At 43.0% G+C, this 21,349-nt stretch overlaps 1 protein-coding gene across 4 annotated transcripts in view; it reads left to right on the top strand.

The window, feature by feature from the left end:
* Positions 1–21,349, top strand: part of EEF2K (eukaryotic elongation factor 2 kinase) — an 88,103-nt gene that overhangs the window by 18,672 nt on the left and 48,082 nt on the right. For 2 of the 4 annotated variants that reach the window (XM_030211669.1, XM_030211667.1), the window contains exons 2-5: positions 5,466–5,796; positions 7,667–7,714; positions 9,481–9,581; positions 15,863–15,923. In XM_030211669.1, the coding sequence (XP_030067529.1) occupies positions 5,548–5,796; positions 7,667–7,714; positions 9,481–9,581; positions 15,863–15,923 (459 nt within the window). In that variant the 5' untranslated portion in view covers positions 5,466–5,547. The remainder of the gene's footprint in view (positions 1–5,465; positions 5,797–7,666; positions 7,715–9,480; positions 9,582–15,862; positions 15,924–21,349) is intronic. The other 2 variants (XM_030211670.1, XM_030211668.1) reach the window with 1 other exon arrangement.

Genomic DNA, 21,349 nt, shown 5'->3' with positions numbered 1-21,349 from the left:
CACTAGTGAATATATACTGTCCCAACACAAATCAGGGGGACTTTCTCCAGAAGGTGGACCAGATTCTAGCCAGGCATGTTGAGGGATCTTTACTGGTGGGAGGTGACTTTAATCTTACTTTAAACCCTTTGTTAGACAATACAGCAAGCAAGGCGAGTTATGCCAAACAAGATAGGCGAAAACTACATGAGTTCATAACACGTTGGCAGCTTATAGATTACTGGCGAAAAGATAACCCTGCTCAGCGAGCATACACATACAACTCCATAGTACATCAATCGTCTTCTAGAATAGATATGTGGCTGGGGGATGCCTCCTTGCTGGGATCAATAGGTGAGCAATCTATATTTCCACATACCTGGTCGGATCACTCACCGGTGACGCTAACAATCAAGGACCCAGTCCCTAGTAAGAAGAAACGGCAGTGGCGCCTTGATGACGCCCTACTGGCGGATCCATCTAACATATCCCAGATAGAAACGAAAATTCAGGAATATATCCAGTTTAATGATAATGGGGAGGTCTCCCCAATAGTGCTCTGGGAGGGATTTAAAGCGGTAATAAGAGGACATTTGATAGCCCTACGGTCAAAGAGATGGAAGGAAAGATGTGCTAGAGAAACTGAATTACGCCAATTACTTACTCAGACTGAGCAGTTAATTCAAGAGGGGAAAGAGCAGAACCAACTGGAACTCAGGGGACAGGCACATAACATCCGCACACAGATACAGGACCTAGAGCTAGCAGATGTGGCAGAAAAATTGCAACGGGTGCGTCAATTATATTTTGAATTTGGGAATAAACCCAGCAGATTACTGGCTCATAAACTAGCCCAACACACTAGCAGAAATATGATAAGTGGCCTTAGAGATGCAGAGGGAAGGATACACACTGAATCAGAATTTATAGAAACAGCTTTTAGCAGATATTACCAGCACTTATACAGCGCTGAGGGGAGCAGCGAAACAGAAGAAATTAGGGCCTACCTAACGAGTGTAGACCTCCCACGACTCCCAGAAGCGGCAAATCAAATATTAGGGGAACCCATAACACAAGAAGAGGTAGAACTAACGATCAAGGGGCTATCCATTCATAAAGCTCCGGGGCCAGATGGGTTCACAAATAAATTTTATAAAACGTTTGGAAAATAATTGGCCCCTCTATTGGTGCGGGTGTTTAACTCATTGGATGAGAATACAGGCCTCCCACCGACATGGAACCTGGCTACGATCACGGTTCTTCATAAACAGGGCAAAGACCCACAGCAGTGCAGCTCCTACAGACCCATCTCATTGCTAGGAGTAGATTATAAAATATTCTCCAAAATTATGGCCATTAGGCTGCAAAGATATCTCCCACAACTTATACATGAAGACCAGGCAGGTTTTGTGCAAGAACGACAAACATTTGATAATATTAGAAGGACCCTGCAGGTCATCCAGGGGGCCCGAACACTCCAATCACCTCTATGTATATTATCTTTAGATGCGGAGAAGGCCTTTGACCGGGTCAGTTGGCCATTTCTTTTTGCAGTATTAAAAGAGGCAGGGGTGGGAGGGCGCTTTGCGGAATGGCTACATCTAATATATAAGACCCCCAGTGCAGCAGTGCGGGTTAATGGCACATTGACCAGCCCTTTTCCTCTATATAGAGGCACTAGACAGGGGTGCGCATTGTCGCCCCTGCTATTTGCTCTAGTAATGGAGCCATTGGCAATTAGGATACGAGCACACCAAGGAATACGGGGCCTTGTGGGAGGGGGCATTGAAACAAAGATACTACTCTTTGCAGACGACATTTTACTTCTTTTGAGGGATCCCCTGACTGCTTTCCCAGCGCTAGAAGATGAAATTCAGACATATGGAGCGCTATCGGGCTTTAAGATTAATTTCGAAAAGTCTGAGGCGCTTGATATAAATCTACCTAAAACTTCTTTAGACATATTAAGAAAACAATTTCCATATAGATGGGCAGCTAAGTATATTAGATACCTTGGGGTCAACATACCACGTCAGGTGGAAGAAATATTTGAATATAACTTTCCGAGTAAGGTGCGGGAACTATTCCGGGAATTAGAACGATGGGAGGGGCTGACTATATCTTGGGTGGGCAGAGTGAATGCAATAAAGATGATAATACTCCCGAAATTGTTATACTTATTCACGGCCCTCCCAGTCGAGATACCGGACGCCTTTTTCCGGGGCTTGCAAGGTAGAATATTCTCATTTATTTGGAAAAAAGACCACCCCGGGTAAGGCGTGAAATGATGTACCAATTTCGAGACAGGGGGGGCATGGGGGTTCCATCTTTTCAAGACTACCATATGGCAGCCCACTTACGAATCCTAGCAATTTGGTCCCAGAACACAGGGAAAATCTGGACAGATATAGAACAAAGCTGGCTAGAGCCGTACCCACTTAAAGCTATACCATGGTTACCAAAACATACTTTGCGAGGCCTGATTAAGAGAAGTCCCCCTCTTTTGCAGGGGCCCTTGAAAATCTGGTATAAGGTTAGAGAACAATTTTTCCCCGAACGCAAATACTTCAAACATACATATCTCAGATATGCACCCCAATTTGGCCCAGGAACTGCAAACAGTGTATATAAAGATTGGGAAGATATGGGATTGTATGCATTAGGACAGACGTGCGAGGAGGGGGAGATCCCCTCCTATTCGCACTTATGCCAGGAACATGGACTTTCTCCCATACAGGCCTTTCATTATCATCAGGTGCAGAACTTTATTAAATGTAAAGCGAGAGAAGAACTTGAGTTGACTGAGACACAACTTGAAAAAGGAATGACAAGCGGGGGAAATAAGGGAGGTATATCTAGAATATATAAGGCACTCATGGCCCGAGAAAACCCGGTAGAACGATATACACATAAGTGGGAGATGGCAATAGGTACTATATTTGAGCCAGCACAATGGAAAAGGGCGCTTAAATCCTTACTTAGAGTATCAATCTCTAGCACCATGGTAGAGAATGGGCATAAAATTTTGTATGGTTGGTACCATACCCCGAGTCGCTTAGTTAAGATGTTTGGGTCGGGCTCCTCCCAATGCTGGCGGGAATGTGGAAGTGAGGGTGATATGTATCATGTATGGTGGTCATGTGTACACGCACAGAGATACTGGAAGACAATTGTGGACTATATAAATCTAGTGACTGCCACACACTTTCAGCTAAAGGCAGAATATTGCCTACTTCATTTTAAACCACCAGCAATCCAGTCACATGTGCATCAGTTTGCCACGCAAGTGTTTGTGGCAGGTAAGCTAGTACTGGCGGCGGCATGGAAAAAACCTAGCTTGCCTGACATTTCAAGGGTACAGGAAAAACTGAAATATATACAATTGATGTCTAAGCTCACAGCTATGAATAAAGGACGAATGGCCCAACACCAAAAGATTTGGGAAGCATATCTCACTTGGTCAGCATCATCAGTGAACATACAAGGACATAAAGACTGCTAATAAGGGAAGGGGGGGGGGGAAAGAGGGGAGGGGAGGGGAGGATGGGAATTGGGGATTAGTTTAATGATGTTAAAAGCGGAAGTGACAAAGCATTGTAAAAAGCAATCATTTCAAAAGTTATTTACTCTGTGGAAGTATAATTGTTTAATGTTGATAGTTATGAAAACACTATAAATAAAAAATAAAAAAAAAAATAAAACCAATAAAAAAAAGTAATATCCAAACATTCCAGTCCAAAAGAAATACAAACGTATTGCAGGGAATGTCGCCTGTCCCCATTTCCAGCCAGCATCAATTTCCATAAGCGTGTTGGAAAAGCCAGACCTTTATGGCGCTGTTAAGTTGTTTCAGAGATAATTCTCCTCTAATGGTTAGTGAAAGCAAATTCCATATAGCAGGGACCATAAAGAAAAATGCACTATGTCATGTATTCTCTATGCTTTTCCTTTGCTGGCCTCTAACACCAAACCAAAAAAAAAAAAAAAGTGTGTATTTTAGGAACTGAACTTTGCATGCGGTTGCACAGAAACCAATGTACATGTGATATGTTTTTGAAATGTTGGCCAAAGCAACAGTAAGTCAGGAGAGACTTAGGGCAGATGAGGCTGTAAATAAGAACTCTAGTCCTTCCCTCCAGAAAGGCATGCAAAGAACTGAAATGCCCACCTGCTGCATGTGGTGCCCTATGGAAATCTTTTGCTTACTGCTCACTTCACATTCTGCTCTTATCTATAAGAAGGGAGCTGTCTGCAAGGTATAATAGGGATGTACATTTGTTTGAAACAACAGGAAATGTCAGTGGAGGAGTGGCCTAGTGGTTAGGGTGGTGGACTCGGGTCCTGGGGAACTGAGTTCGATTCCCACTTCAGGCACAGGCAGCTCCTTGTGACTCTGGGCAAGTCACTTAACCCTCCATTGCCCCATGTAAGCCGCATTGAGCCTGCCATGAGTGGGAAAGCGCGGGGTACAAATGTAACAAAAATAAAATAGATACTATTGGAGATTCTACATGGAATGTTGCTATTCCACTAGCAACATTCCATGTAGAAGGCTGCGCAGGCTTCTGTTTCTGTGAGTCTGACGTGCAGGACGTCAGACTAACAGAAGCAAAAGCCTGCGCGGCCACATTGGTGATCTGCAAGGGCCAACTTCTACATGGAATGTTGCTAGTGGAATAGCAACATTCCATGTAGAATCTCAAATAGTAGCAACAGTGGAGGAGTGGCCTAGTGGTTAGGGTGGTGGACTTTGGTCCTGGGGAACTGAGGAACTGAGTTTGATTCCCACTTCAGGCACTTGTGACTCTGGGCAAGTCACTTAACCCTCCATTGCCCCATGTAAGCCGCATTGAGCCTGCCAAGAGTGGGAAAGCGTGGGGTACAAATGTAACAACAAAAAAAAAAAGGGTAAAACCTGAAATTTTTTTTTGCTGTGAGTAGTTCTGACTATTCCTCTTTGATGTGACCTATTTATGAATAGATGTTCCACTGAAGAATAAGACCAACTGTTGACAGCTTTGCCCCTGAAACACAAGAACATCTTTAAAAACCCAAATGAAAAGAAAAATCATATAAATGGCAGAGGAAGCTAAACAAAAATGCTTGGCCTGTGCACCCCTTGACTCCAGCGGGTCATCTGATAATTACCGATTTTGTATGTTTTTCTTTTGTTTTTGCTGTATTCTATGATGTATGTATTGCATGATGCATCTTGTCTATTATATTGTAGTTTTTTGGGCTGTAAACTGCTTTGGGTTGAACTTTTATTGGTTTCCCTTTATACTGTACATCAAAGCGGTTAACAAAACTGAAGTAAAATAGCATCAATCGCAAATTAAATGCAAAAAAACCATAAAATAGAGATGGAAAGTGGTCCTATAAATGTAAATACATGTGCTGTCATAGTATTCTTGTGACAGGGTGACTCATTTGAGAGTTTTTTCATTGCTGGCTTGCTTGTGACATTGGTGTTCTTCTTTCGGCAGGCTTCCTTCCTTCCCCCTTTCGCGCAGCGTACCGTAATTCTGGCGGCTTCCAGCACTAAGCGAATACACCTCTACTTTAACCATGGCAGAAGAAGAGCTTATTTTTGGCATGGAGGGCATCGAGAATGCCCAGCCAACCAGAGGAGGCTCTGCAGATTACAGCCATTCCGATAGCGAGGAAGAGGAGGATAGCTATTATATTTGCCCCATAACAGATGACCCAGTGGCCAACAAGGCGGCTGACGGCAGAATCTCCGACTATTACAACAACTTGGTGAGGAACGAGCAGTATGGAAGCAGCTCTTCTCCTAGGAATTCTTTTCAATTTAGGGTAAGCTCTTCATTAAAAAAAAAAAAAAAAAACACACCTCTCTGCTTGGCCAGCACGAGAATCAGACATTCGCGTAAAACTTTCTTGCTCCTTGTGCTGCTTGTCCTACTAACAAGACTGTGCATTGTTGCATTTGCTTTTTCCAAACTTGCAGTTCATTGGGTTCTCTAATATAAGGGCTTCATTGGGTATATGTGGATTTGATTTGTGCTCCTTGCCCGTTTGATGTACCATGAGGTAGAATTAAAGATATGGAGAAAGGCTGTGCCGAGATGTTGGCATGGAATTTACTTGGCAAAAGTAACAAGTTGTGTGGCCCAGGAGAGGAGGCGAGGTCGGAAGGAAATCACCAGTTTTGCTGACCTTCAAATATATATATTTTTTGTGGCGATGGCCCTGTCCCGGCTCTGACTCTTGGTGTCCTTGAGTGAAAAGGTACCAAAAGTGGGGTATGTGACTTATTTATACCACAAGAAAGATGGATATCAACCGCATAATCCTGCAAAATTTCAGCCTCTGGTATAGACTTTAAAAAAACGAGAAATGTTTATCATTAAAAAGTAATTAGGCTCAGAAATCACTTACCTCACTTTGGGTACCTACAGTTTTTAGGCTATAGAACCTGAAAAACATCAAACTTGTGGAAAACAAATTACATAGTTCCTTTCTACTGACCTTATATTATATTAAGGTTACCATATGTCCGGATTTACCCGGACATGTCCTGTTTTTGAGGACATGTCCGGATGGGTTTTGCCAGTCTGGCCGTTTGTCCGGATTTCTGGACAAGGGGGCGGGCGGTGGGCCTATCCTAGCCTCCCCTTCCCTTACTTACTATCTACTGCCCTGGTGGTCTAGTGACCTCTTCGGAGCAGGAAAGAGCCCTGCCCTTGCCCTGCATTCTATTGCTTTGACGGTCTCGGGATTCAAAATGGCCGCCGAGAGTTGAAGCGGCCTCGCGAGACTTCAACTCTCTGCGGCCATTTTGAATCCAGAGACCGTTACAGCAACAGGATGCAGGGCAAGGACAGCTCCGGGCAGGAACGAGGGGGCGAGGATGCAAAAGGGGTGGGACGTGGGCGGAGCAGGGGGCAGGACATGTGTCCTCTTTTTGAGAGGACAAAATATGGTAACCCTATAGTATATAAAACTTTCAAAATGAAAGTTGCGCTTCCTTACTTTCATAGCCTTTATCTCTGTTATTTGCAGCCCCACTTTTGATACCTTTTCTCTCAGTGGCCCACATATGTTGTAAGTTTTTATTTTGAAGCTGGAGTCAGTCGGTACATTTTTACCAACCCCCAACTCCACCCAAAATTGCTTCCAACTCTGACTCCACAGCCCTGCAAAGAAGAATCCAGACTTAAAATATGTAATTAAAATAGCATTTCAAGTGTGGGGTTTATAGCTGCATTAATTTAAACAGTATTACCAGGAATTAACTGAATATTGCAAATAAGTAAGTTACCAGTTGAATTAGAGATCTCAGAAATCAAGAGTACATAATAAAAGCCAAATGCCTGGGTAAGAAAGCAGCCCCCTCTGCAGCTGGGGAGGAGAACTGCAGGAAAATCATTTTAACTAATTACTGGCTGAAGCAGTGAGGGCCCGAAAAGATTAAAAGCTTGTTTAGGTCGACAGCCAGAAGTTCATAGATATACAGTTTCTATGTCTCTCATTTCCATAATGTCTTCAAGGTGTTAAGCTTTCTTTTGTTTTTTTTTTAATTGTACTTTGATTTTAGGATTGAGGAAATATATTACTGAACACCAGCAGCTGTACTTCGAATAGAGGGAAATGTGAACTTATTTTTAACTTGCACTTTTCACATGAATTTGCTTCCTTTTAATGTTTTTCGTGTGCTCTCCAGACTGACAAACAGATGCCTAAGCTGGGTTCTTTGGTTGAACAAGGTCGGGTACGTTAAATGCAACTGAATAATCACTTTTCATAACCCATTCTTCTAATTCTCTCATTTCTAGTGTAGCCGCGTAGGCTGTAAACAATTCCTATCCATTCTTAATATTTGTTTTTCTCTGCCTGCACATTTCTGCTGATGATAGTGAAGGAAATGGAACATATATGCTGTTCCATAGTGTCATCACAGCAGTGTCCACCGCCTATTCACCATTTGCACAATCTGACCTTGGTGCCCTAGCAAACTGGCCAAGGGCTGTTCCTTGATGCAGAATATTTCAAGGTGGATAAATCTGCTTTGAGATGTCAATAAAAAGCAGAATTTCAAGTTCAAATTTGAATGTGAACATTTTAGCCATTTTGCTTTTGATTTTTATTTGCCTGTAGCTAAAAGTGCAAAGAAATAAAATAGTAGTTTTACAGATTTTCATCACAAAATGTACAAATGGAACATTCCAGGAGGTGAGGGTTTGTGTCAGGAAAATGTCCACTACACCTCTTGAAATTCATTCAGTGCCCCTCAGGACACCAACTTTCAGGGATTAATCTCTTGTGGCTTGACGGAAATTTAAATAAATATCTGTCTGGAATTTACCCTTCAGGTAACAAATTATAGGGGCCCTTTTACAAAGCTGCGGGAAAAAGTGGCCTTAGCACGCCCTCATGTAGGTTTTTCCTACGCGCTAAGGCCACATTTTCCACAGTCAGAAAATGACTCCGGACTTGTTGCTGAACGTAGCAGACTGGATGCAATGTAATCATTGAAATGAATGATACCATCCTTTGACATTCACATTCGTCGATGCACAGCCCCTGAGGAAGCCGTGAGAGTGAAACGGGTCTGGCCACCGTCGGGTGTTAGCTAAGTGTTTGACTTTTTTGCTATTATTAAATAAGTTTAACGCAAAAGTTATGATTGATTGAGCAGATCGAATGTTGTCTTCTGAGAAAAATTGAGAAGAAAATAATAGAGAAAGTTGAATATTTTTAATTAAGGTTCAAGAATCAATAAATAAAACCTATTTAAAAAAAAAAAAACCCACAAGGTTTTTAGACCGATGATGAACACTACAATCCCAGTGAATCACGCACGAACGTTGCCATTAGTGTGTGAACCTTTGCTGCTCATGTGCTAATCAGCACACGGGAATGCAGATGCGCTAACTGATTTAGCATAGCCATGACTATTCTTTGCCTCCCAGACATGTCCCTCGGTGAAGAAATTGAAATATTTTTTTACGCGCATTTTGTACGCTTAGGTTTCAAAATTGCCACGGGACGCCTCATCACACCCCACGGTAAGCCCTTTAATGCTGCAGTAAGACAAGTTAGTGCTTACCGCAGCAGTGTAAAAGGACCCCTATATAATTGCCCTGCTATTGCATGTTGAGGTGAACCTGGTGTTGGCGCACAGGTGATGGCAAAATCTGCACTGATTCTCTCCCTGTGATGTCTGGCTGTTTACTAACCAGAGAATGCTCAGAGTGCCGGTAACCCGACAAGTAACCCTCCATGTGTCATTTTACACGCACAAGAATGAGATTGGCCATGAAAAATAATTAATAACGATTTGTGGCAAGCAAAATTCATGTTATTGCCCATGATTTGATTGTTTAACTTTAATTATATGGCGCTCCTTTCTTTTTCTGTTTTGTATTATTTTTAAATTGTAAACCGCTTTGATTTACTCTGTTGAAAGTCGGTATATCAAGTTTTTAATAAAGATAAAAGATAAAGATATGTTGGTAATCTGTGTTGCTTCTCTAGGAGGCCTGGAAACATGCAATTCAGAAAGCCAAGCAGATGCCCGACCCCTGGGCAGAATTCCACTTGGAAGACGTTGCCACAGAACATGCTACTCGTCACAGGTCTGTAGCGTCTCTCTCCTGTGCTTCTCATAACACTAAGTGTGTCCAAGAGATGTATCCACACCTGGTGCGTCCGGGCTGTATCCATGCTGAAACTTTCAGACAACTTGTTTCCACACCTTTCAGCCTTAAGCATGTTTGACTATATTCAAATGTATTTAATTGAATTCTTTCTAGATAGATATCTATGTGTTTTGTTTAATTCAGATCGTGGCAGGCACAGTCTCTGGGCTTCTGATTAATCAGTTAAGAAGGGATAACAGCAGTGGCATTGCTACGTGGGGCCAGGGGGGGCCTGGGCCCCCGTAGATTTGGCCCTGGACCCCCCGCTGACGACCCTCTCAACCCCCCCTCTCGCCGTCTCCGTGGGCTACCGTTGCTGGCGGGGGACCCCAATCCCCACCAGCCGAGGTCCTCTTCTTCCCGCAAAGGCTTCGTTCTGTTTTTGACGTCCAGCACGTTGTACGTGCAGGACGTCAGACTCACAGAAACAGGACGAAGCCTTGCAGATCAGCTGATCTGTAAGGCTTCGTTCTGTTCTGTGAGTCTGACGTCCTGCACCTACAACGTGCTGGACGTCAGAAACAGAACGGAGCCTTGTGCGGGAAGAAAAGGACCTTGGCTGGTGGGGATTGGGGTCCCCCACCAGCAAAGGTAGGCGACGACGACGGCAGCGGGAGGGGGGGTCAAGAGGGTCATTGACGGGAGGGGGGTCGTCAGAGTTATTGGTGGTGGTGGCGCTGGGGGGGGGGGAGCTAAAATATGCCCCCTCACATCGGGCTCTGGACCCTCCTCCCACCGAAGTCTGGCTACACCCCTGGATAACAGTAAATATGTGAAAGAGAAATGAGGTGGTGCAGGGATAGGGTCTGATAGATTTGGTTGTTAAATGGTATTTTATGCTCTAACTGGGAGAGTGTGAAACCCAGCAGGGCCATTTAGCTGTGGTGAGATTTAGTTATAACCAATGTAGGCAACTGCCTTGCACATAAGATGCGTGATAGTAGCTGAGGCTTGACTGCCCCTGTCATGTGCAGTCCCAGACCTGCAGCAGGAAAATTTGGAGTGGAGTCTGCAAACCCTGAGGCACCGACATGCCTGAAATTCCCCACCCTTTACCTTGATTTCCATGGTAACAGGGCATCCATGCTGGAGGGAGGGGGGAAGCACACCCCACTGTAAATGTTCTTGTTTAATCTGCGGCTGTGGAGCCAGCTGCTCAGTGGTTCAGTGTTGGAAGTGAGGTGGGAGGCTGGGAGAGGAGTGGATTTGGACAATTGGGGAGAGGGACACTCCTTCCTATGACTTGTGGGTGGGAACCTTCACCTTGCATGTTCCTTGTGGGTGCCCACCATTTAAATCTGGCCCTGGTGGGAATGATTGCTCTTGTAAAACCGAATCAATATATATTTTTATAAGGAGGAGGTTCAGATTTTATTTCAAAGCAGTTGATACAAGCAGCCGCTCCTAATAGTTGGTTAGCAGGGAGTAGCACAGTGCCCTGCTCAGCCTGGTTTCTTAAGTTTAGCTTAGAACTTGGATGAATTTGTACTTTCTAGTTTGGGCACAAATGTTTCCATTGTGGGATGTGAGTGGTTTGCAGCTATGTCTAGCTTGGTATCTTCTCGGAGCAGCTGTGTGCTTGCTCTGTGTGGCCACTGCTCTGCTTTTATATAGAAAGGATACCCTCAGAGGACCATAACACACCAGCAAGGTTAAATTCACACCTGGCCTCTGCACGCGCTGTTCAGGCTTGCACATGGCAGTTTGCCAATGGCTCTGGGTAGAAATCAGTTTAAAGCATTACCTTGTTTCAGAAGTTTTCTCATGAGGCATCCCATCAAAGCAATAATCACCTTCAAATTATGTACCTTTTTAAATACTAAATGGCACAGCTCCAGACTATATGGTACCATTAATAAATTTACCTCAAAGAAACACTAAATAACAGGCAAGAAACTATCTCAGACTACACCTCCCCAATTGCAAAAAAGTAATCTACGAAACTGTCCACTCTGCAGCTTTCACTTACCAAGGAACCAAATGGTGGAACTCCTTACCACCCAAAATAAGAAATATACAGGAATATACTGGATTCCGCAAAATCCTCAAATTGTTCCTGTTCAAACAAACCCTCACAAAGAGCAACCATATCTCAAACAACTAATTATTATTTGAATTGGTTATTACTCTATTTACCATTAACCTTCTCTTTGCTTCATGTACAATTTCTCATTCATAATAGATTTTCTAAATGTTAAGCATCCATAGTTATCCCAGTATGTTTACGATACTGTATTGTAAAATTGGATTCTTTCTTATGCTTTATTCTTGGTTATGTTTCCAATATTGTTTATTGTAAGCCACATTGAACTTTGGGCTTTATGATTAAAGTCATCCGTCTCCTGGATTGGACTATATAACAGGCGGTCTTTGCTCCAGTGGTAGAAGCTAAGTGACGGTTTTTCATATATGTATGTGTTGCACCTGGCTTTAATTATTGTTATATTCTTCCAGTTTTTTGAAATATATTATGGATAGGGGACTTTTCTATTAAACAGATTCCTCCATTTTTTTGCCACAGTGTTTTTTCTCTGTTAGTGAGTTTTTCACACTGGTTGGTTTCGGAGGTTGGTAAGAAACCTATGATGGTGAGTTTGTTAAAGGGTAGACCGTCTCTGTAGGCACCCTGGATTCTTGAGGTTTCATTTATTTAAATTGAATTATTTTATTTTATTTATAGAATTTTAAATTGTGTGTCTTCCTCGGGAAAGATACGTCAGCGCTTCCAGGAGTTCTACCAAGAGCTGTACTCCTCTGATATTAATCCGTCTATGGAGGAGATGAGTAACTTTCTCTTGGTCCACTCCCTTCCGCAACTATCTGTGGCTCAGCAAGAAGGTTTGGACGGTCAGGTCACTGTGGAGGAAGTATCGCGGGTTATTAAAGCTTTGCCATCTGGGAAATCACCGGGTCTCGATGGCCTGCCTAACGAATTTTACAAGACCTTCCGGGGGGAGATGGCCCCTCTGCTGACCGAGCTTATTAATGCAGTTTTATCGGGAGAGGACTTTCCTTCTTCCATGCGGGAAGCTTGGATTGCAGTGCTCCCAAAGCCTGGTAAGGACAAGACGGAATGTGCATCCTACCGTCCAATTTCTATATTAAACTCTGATGTAAAGATCATAGCGAAGGTGTTAGCCAACCGACTAGCAAAGGTCTTGCCCTATTTAATACATCCAGATCAGGTAGGCTTTGTCCCTGGCAGACAAGCTATGGATAATGTTCGTCGGATGGTCCATCTGATCCATATATCAAAGAAGAATAAACTCCCGGTCTGCTTGTTGGGCCTGGATGCAGAGAAGGCCTTTGACCGTGTTCATTGGCCTTTCATGCTCCAGGTTTTAGATAGGTTTGGGGTGGGGCCGGGGTTTCGCAGGTGGGTGGAGGCTCTTTATCATCTCCCGAGCGCGTGTGTCCGTATAAACGGTGGCAATTCGCAGGGGTTTTCACTTTACCGTGGTACTCGACAGGGGTGCCCACTATCCCCGATGTTGTTTGCCTTGGTGATGGAGCCTCTGGCGGTTTCTATCCGTTTGGATCCCAACATAACAGGAATTGTGGTGGGTCACCAGGAGTATAAATTAGCCCTTTTCGCGGATGACGTCATGCTCTCTTTGACTAGGCCCTTGTTTTCCCTCCCGAACCTTATGCAGAAGTTGAGCGCTTACTCCAAGGTTTCGGGGTTTAAATTAAATTTGAGTAAAACTGAGGCCTTGGCTATGGGGATTGCGTCTCCGGTTTTGGACTCTTTAAAAGCAAATTTTTCTTTTCGTTGGGTTACAAAAGGTCTCAAATACTTGGGGGTTACCATTACGCCTGGGCTCGAGAACTTGTTCTCGGCCAATTACCCTCCTTTGTTAACATCCATCTATAAGGACCTGGATAGGTGGGAGAATATTGATTTATCCTGGTTAGGCAGGATTGCTTCGCTAAAGATGAATGTTTTGCCTAGATTATTATATATCTTTCAGGTATTACCGTTGCGGATTTCCAGGAGCTACTTATCCAAGTTGCAGGATCGGTTGATTCGGTTTGTCTGGTCCAATAAGCGTCCACGCCTGCCTCGGGCGTTGCTGTATGGGGCACGGAAGAAGGGAGGGTTGGGCGTTCCTAATATCTTGTGGTATTATAAGGCTGCTCAGGCGCGATCGGCCCTTGAGTGGTTTCAGGCTCACCCTCAAAAGTTGTGGGTACATATGGAGCAGGCCGAGATAGGGCCTCGCTCTCTTCGCTCCTTGATATGGCTTCCTAATAGGTTTAGAGGCTTGGGCGGCGATCTGAGTCCTTCCATCGGGTCCACCTTTTATTACTGGGATGGCCTTTTCACTAAGTCTGAGGGGAGGCTTTCTCGGTTCTCGCCTATAGCTAATAACCCGCTTTTTTCTCCTGGGCTTCAGCCCGGGCCTTTTACTCGCTGGGCCTCCCTGGGATTGGTGTCTTGGGGCCAGCTTTTTGAAGATGAGCGCTTGATTTCATTTGACTCACTCAGGGAACAGTTTTCGCTTTTGCCCCAAGACCAGTTTGCGTATACACAGCTACGACATTTTCTGTCTTCTCGAGAGATTCGCTCGATAGTATTGCGAGATGATTCTTTTCTTGAAGATCTTTGCGAAGATTCCCGGACTACCAGAGGTCTCATTACTTGCCTTTATTCTCACCTGAGTCAGCAACTTCGCCCCAGCTTACTTCATAGGGAGCGCTGGCACCAAGAGCTAGGGGTTACCTTTGACGAGGCTGATTGGGCGGTATGGGAGAACGGTTGGGCGAGGGTATCGATAGCTGTTCCCTTTCAGGAAAATGTGCTAAAAGTGCTTTATAGATGGTACTTGACACCTGCGAGGCTGCGCCACATGTTCCCGGATGCATCTCCCTTGTGTTGGCGAGGATGCGGCCAGAGAGGAACTATGGGTCATATTTGGTGGTCTTGCCCAAAAGTTAGGGCATATTGGAAATCTATCCAATATAGATTACAACGCTGGTTCCGGAGGCCGGTTAAGTGGTCTCCGGAATATTTTCTTTTTTCTAAAAAACCACCAGGCCTTACCAAATCTCAGGGGCTATTGACCAGGCAGGCCATGTTGGCGGCGAGAGTGGTGTTGGCAACACATTGGAAGTCTCCCGAGGTCCCTTCAAAAGTGCGTTGGCTGAACAAGCTGTGGTATATTTGTGAGCGGGAGAGACTTCGCTCTGAGCAAAGTCGTACTGTGGCGAAGTGGGAGATCTTGTGGGAGCCCTTCCTGAAGAACTGTTCTTGTTAACAGGCCCGGCGGGGTGGAGGTGGGGGAATGAGGAGATGACAAGGTTAGTGGGGGTTTTGATGCTCTGAGGGGTGTGGGGGGTTGAGGGGGGGGGGTGGACTTTGTGGGTAAGGGTTGTGGGGATATTCCTAAAACTGTTGAAAAAGTTGAAGATACTGATTGTTTAGGGTATCTTGTTGACATTTGGTATCAAATATTTTCCTCGGGCTGAGGAGATAAGTCCTCGTTGGATCTCATGTACTGATTTTGTTCGATGGTTTTTGCTGATGTTTGTACATTTGTCAATGTTCAATAAAATCTTCCAGAAATTAAAAAAAAGAATTTTAAATAGAATTTAACATTTGGGAAAGTCCTTTATCCATTATGATATAGTGAGAACATTCTTATGTTTAAATCGTTTTTATTAAGTTTCAAAAGCAACAAGACATAACGGAGAAAACAATCTGCAAAAGCTTATTTTCATAACAGGTAGAAACAACCTTCCCAATATTATCCCCTCCCCCAAAGTCCTCCCTTCCCCCCCCATACTATCTCGGTTCTTTGCAAAGAGTCCACGTCACATGGATCACGTCCAACAGCGAATTCAATTCAGTATTCTGCTTCTTGCCGCTGGCTGCAGGGTATCCCAAAAGTTCGCCCACGTTTTCTCTAGGCTCCTGCCCTCTTTAGAGGCGAAATCTTTAACTCCACAAGTGAGAACATTCTTAATTGTGTAGTTTCTATTATTTTTGCTCCTCTAGCTCTAAAGTTTGACATTTTGATAAAATAAATTTTAAAAAGTAGAAAAAGTTTGGGACAAATATTGGTTCAGTGAAAGAAATGACCTTTTGTTACCTGCTTTTTTTAATTTTATATAACAGAATGTCATCTGGTTTAGAAGTGAATGAACCTTTATGCTAAAGATATAGTCATACATTTCTTGGTGGCTTGGATTAACTTCTTTGATTCTGGATTTTGCAGGTATAACGCTGTTACTGGAGAGTGGGTGGAAGATGAAGTTCTTATTAAAATGGCTGCACAGGTGAGAGGAGGCCCTTGGCTAATTCTGGGGTGGGAGGTGGCTTTTCTAATTCTGGGACTACTCTTAAGTCCAACTTAATCATTAAGCAGACTAAGTGGTTGCTTAGGATGGCAGCATCCGGGAGTGGCAAAGAGAAGTTGCAGTCAGAGCAAACCAATAGATCCTGACAGCCACAAAACTCAAAGAAGCATCAACGCATACATTTGACCCATGGAAAAGGTAAACCAAGTTCAGAAGCTGCCCTCCTAAAATGTGTATGTGTGTGTTTTGTGTGTACATAAATATACACGTGAAAAAAAGTTTAATGTTTAGGAGTGCGACGTCCAGTTAGACGTCTGCTACGTGATTATTTTGGGAGGGGTGGTTTTTGGGATAATCATCATTGTTGAGTTTAATCTAGAGGGGACACAAGGTTGAAGGTTTGCCTGGGGTGCCTAAAACTCTTGCACCAGCCCTGAGGAGACCGTGTTTTGTTTTTACATTTGTACCCCGCGCTTTCCCACTCATGGCAGGCTCAATGCGGCTTACATGGGGCAATGGAGGGTTAAGTGACTTGCCCAGAGTCACAAGGAGCTGCCTGTGCCTGAAGTGGGAATCCAACTCAGTTCCTCAGTTCCCTAGGACCAAAGTCCACCTCCCTAACCACTAGGCCAGTCCTCCACTGTTGCTACTATTTGAGATTGAAGTCGGCCCTTGCAGATCACCAATGTGGCCGCGCAGGCTTCTGCTTCTGTGAGTCTGACGTCCTGCACGTACGTGCAGGACGTCAGACTCACAGAAACAGAAGCCTGCGCAGCCTTCTACATGGAATGTTGCTAGTGGAATACCACCAACAGAAAGCGAATTCACAATATCAATGTCTCTGGTAACATTCAACAACTTGTGTACACAAACCAGGACTCTTAGCCACCAACTTCAAGAAAGTGCTAGCAAAACAGTTCACACCAGTATAATATGGCAAATATATAATTTATGTGTATAGAGTACCCTCAGATATAAACCACTATAACTGCAGTCAATAATGCTGCTAAAAAGTGGCATAGCACTTCTTTCATTAGGTAACTCTAACAATTTTTTGGGAGAGCAACATATGCTCATTTTTTTATGCGTCCCAATCACCACAGTGCTATAAAATCACTTGTTACTTTTAAAATGGTATATACTAGGTGAAAACTGTGCACTTATCTTTTAAGTTCTTGCCTCCCAGGTAGAACTATCTTGCCTTGCTGAAACATTTATCAGTTGCCTTCCCCTGGAACTGCCCGACACCGCGGGGTTTCAATTGCTTTCCTCAGGGACCAGGGTTAAGGCTGCATAGATCTTATCTTCCTCCTTCTTTGTTGCTTCTTTTCTTTGTTCAAGCAATCCACAAAACAAGGCAAAGCCTGCTTGTCTCTTGTGGCTTATAAGGCATCCGCATCCATGTAAGGTCGGAAATGACATCACAATGTTCAACTAACTTTATGCAAGCTGTTCAAAAACAAACAAAAAGACGAATAGGAAAGGCAGAACAGGAACATCTCTGTAAGTCACTGCAGGTCAGATTATAGTGTTCCATTCCACATTTTCATTAAGTCCCTGAGGATTCATTGTCTGCAAAGTAAAAATCCACCACTGTTCTCGTCTAGCTAGTGCAGTGGTCCGATCCATGCTGTTAGTCCAAGCAGGGACATGATCAATAATGAACCACCTTAAATCTGCAAATGTGTGTTTAAATTGTTCACAATGGGCTACCATAGGGGCTGTCATAGTTTTTGTAGACAATCTGCTTTTGTGTTCTATTAACCTCACTCTCATATGTCTAATGGTGCGCCCTACATAATACAAATGACAGGGGCACTCAATAATGTATACTACAAACGATGTAGTACATGTGGTATTATATCTCAGTTTAAATATTCTGGACGTCTGTTGATAGGTCCACTGTGTCATGCGATAGGTTTGACTGCAAAATTGGCAAGTACCGCAAGGTTGGTGTATGCCCCCCTCTCTGTTATTGTTATTATCTCCAATAGAAGTATGCACTAGTCGGTCCCTAAGATTCTGTCCTCGCGTATATGCAATACATGGCTGTTCTGAAAAAATAGTATGAAAAGTCAACACCTGCCAGTGACTGTTGATGATTTGGGCAATTTGAGGGGCCATGGTGGAAAAGCCTAACACGCATACCATCCTATTTAATGGTTCCTTAGGCTTATCTGCTAGCAATAACGATCTCTGTGTGAACCATGCTCGTTTGTACGCTTGACGAATACACTTCTCAGGGTACCCACGAATCCGTAATTTGTCCATTAGTAAAGCAGCTTGATGTTTAAAAGATATATCGGTGGAACAAATTCTCCGTAATCGTAAGAACTGGCCCACCGGTAATGACCACTTTAACCTGTGGGGGTGATGACTGTTGAACTGCAGTAAAGTGTTTCTGTCCGTAGGTTTATGATGAACTGTGGTGTGTAAACTACCATTACTCTTAAATATTTCCGTATCCAAAAATATAGCGTGGAGTCTATGTTTGTTCATAGTAAATTTCAAATGGACATCTCTGCTGTTCAACCAGTCAAAAAACTGATTTAAATGATTTTCAGTGGATGACCAAATGAAAAAAATATCGTCTATAAATCTGCCCCAATATTTAATGTGGGTAATCCATTGGGAATTGTATAAATTCGTTACCTCGAAATCACTGACATATAAGTTGGCAATGCTGGGGGCTGCTGCTGTGCCCATAGCCACTCCAGTGATTTGCAAATAAAATGTTGACTCAAATTTAAAATAGTTTGATTTTAGAACGAGTCTAGACAAAGCCTGTAAGAAAGTGGATGGTATGCGTTCAGTGACAGGGCGCCTAGCCATCGTATTCTCCACGATATTGAGGGCAAGATCCTGGGGGATGTTAGAATACAACGATTCAATATCCAGAGTGACTAAAAATGCGTCCTCTGGAACTTCCTTTATCTCAGCTAACTGGCGCAAAAAATGGGGAGTATCACGTATGTAGGACCTAGCCAGAATGACATAAGACTGTAAAAAATAATCCAAAAATTTGGATAAAGGTTCCAAAATGGTTCCGCATAACGATACAATGGGGCGCCCAGGAGGTTTTAAAAGATCTTTATGAATCTTAGGGACCGTGTAAAACACTGGATTCCTGGGATTGGTAACTTTCAAAAAGCGTGCTTCAGCTTTTGTTAAAAACCCATTTTGTATAGCTCGATCTACTATATCAGCAATTTCTCTTTGTAATATTGGATCTGGATCTTCTAATAATTGTTGGTAATATCTAATATCAGAAAGTTGCCGATGTACCTCTTCCATATATGTGTCCTTATCCTGAATTACTACCGACCCGCCCTTGTCCGCGGCACATATCATAATCATGGAATCTTTGGATAAGGTTTCTAGCTCTTTCCGTTCTACTTTTGTCAAATTATCATACCGTTTTCTATATTGAGTACTGACGTTTTCATTAGAATAAACATTTCTATAAAGGATGATATACACGTCACGCCAGGTGATTGCCAGCGAACGCTAAGCTGTTTTGCAGCTATTCTAGTGAGACATATATATTTTCCGAACCAGAGTCTTCTATAACGATTTTTGTCAGATCATGCACACAGCCTTTTTAAAGGTAGAGTGATTTTGAGTAAAGGTGCGTTTGATTGAATACTCTTCAAGGACTGATATTACCAGAAAATACATACATGGTGTAACAGACTCCTGATGCAGGCCAGTTGGGCCGAAGCACAGCTGTGTCAAGTCATATCACCTCAATAAATTCATTTAGTTTTTTCCATTTTGCTTGTCGTCCTTTTTTTTTTATTTTTGTATTTCATTTTTTCTTCCATTTGTGCATTTTGCATTTTTCACTTATTAATTTTTATTTTCCACTGTCCCCCTTTTTTTATCTTTGGCTTTTTTCTTTTTTTCTTTTTTTCCTTCTTTCCGTTTTGTTGCGTCATCTTCACTGTTTTTTATTACGGGTTAAGTGACTTGCCCAGAGTCACAAGGAGCTGCCTGTGCCTGAAGTGGGAATCGAACTCGGTTCCTCAGTTCCCCAGGACCAAAGTCCACCACCCTAACCACTAGGCCACTCCTCCACTCTGGAGGATCTGGAGGGGGCAGAGAGCAATCTTTAGCAATAGTAAGGAGCTTTGAGGGTCTAAGGGTGGTTTATTCATACACACGTTGACCTTCGTAGCTGTATTTGTATTGGGCTTTTGTCTTATATGGGAATAGCAAGTATGGTTCATAGATGGTTTGCAGGATTTTTGCGACATTGTAGTTTACAAGTGGTCTGGAATGGTTCTCTTTCCAAGCCACGGAATATGGCTCCCTGTTGTCTCCCGTTTTATTTAATGTTTATTTGAGAAAATTTCATCAGCTATTGAGATAATTTAAGATTACTTATTTTTCTTATGCTGTCAACATCACATTGCTATTCCCACTTTCACTAGGTTTTCAAGCGAGCGCTAGACGAATGTCGTCTTTGTTTAATAAGATCTTGCAGTGGATGTTAATAAATGACCTGAAAATTAATCCAAGTAAACCAAATATCCTGTGGGTGGGGGGAAAAGATGATGTAATTCCTTGTACAACCGTTAAGCTGTCAGGTGTTTATCTCCCTTCCGTCTAGTATTACAATTCTCGGGGTCACCATAGATTTCTAAGTTGAGTATGGAGCTGCATATAAAACAGTTTTTGGAAAGCCTTCTTTAAACTAAAGCTCCTTCGTAGAATGAAACCTTTTTTGGAGCTATCTCATTTGAGAATAATTTTATACTTCTAACTTCAGGCTTCGTTCCTTTTATCTCGCGGCACCTTATGCCTGGAATAAACTTCCTGACTTGTACGTCTAGCTCCATCTCTACCTGTTTTCAAATCTATGCTGAAAGCCCACCTTTTCACTGCTGCTTTTGGCTCCTAGCCACTACTCATTTGCCTCCCCCTTGTTCCTTCTCACCCAGTACTTCCCTCGCCCTTATTGTCTAGTCTGTATTTTTAGATTGTAAGCTCTATTGAGCAGGGACTGTCTCTCTGTGTCAGGTGTTCAACGCTGCGTGTGTCTGGTAGTGCTATACAAATGCTATTAATAATAATAATAGGCTATTATTGTTAGACGTTCTGTTGGGCCTGCCCAGTTCTCAAATTCACTGCCTATTACACATTCAAAATGCAACTGCTTAGTTTAGGTAGTAGATCTATTGATCATCCAACACCGTATCCATTTTAATTGCATTGGTTGCTCGTACAAGCCAAAACCAGACTTGTGTATTTCAAGAGGACATTGAGGGACCATTTATTTTGTTTGGCCTTTTTTTTTGTGCTCTCTAGATTCTGCTGTGCTCTGAGCTGATATTTTGCTGCTACTATGGGTTTTCTTTATCTGAGTCTGTGTTTTTAGTATTTATGGTTTTTTTTGTATTTGC

This window comes from Microcaecilia unicolor, chromosome 8 (assembly GCF_901765095.1).
Source record: "Microcaecilia unicolor chromosome 8, aMicUni1.1, whole genome shotgun sequence".
NCBI classification, from domain to species: Eukaryota; Metazoa; Chordata; class Amphibia; order Gymnophiona; family Siphonopidae; genus Microcaecilia; species Microcaecilia unicolor.
This window is presented reverse-complemented; position numbering and strand designations above follow the sequence as displayed.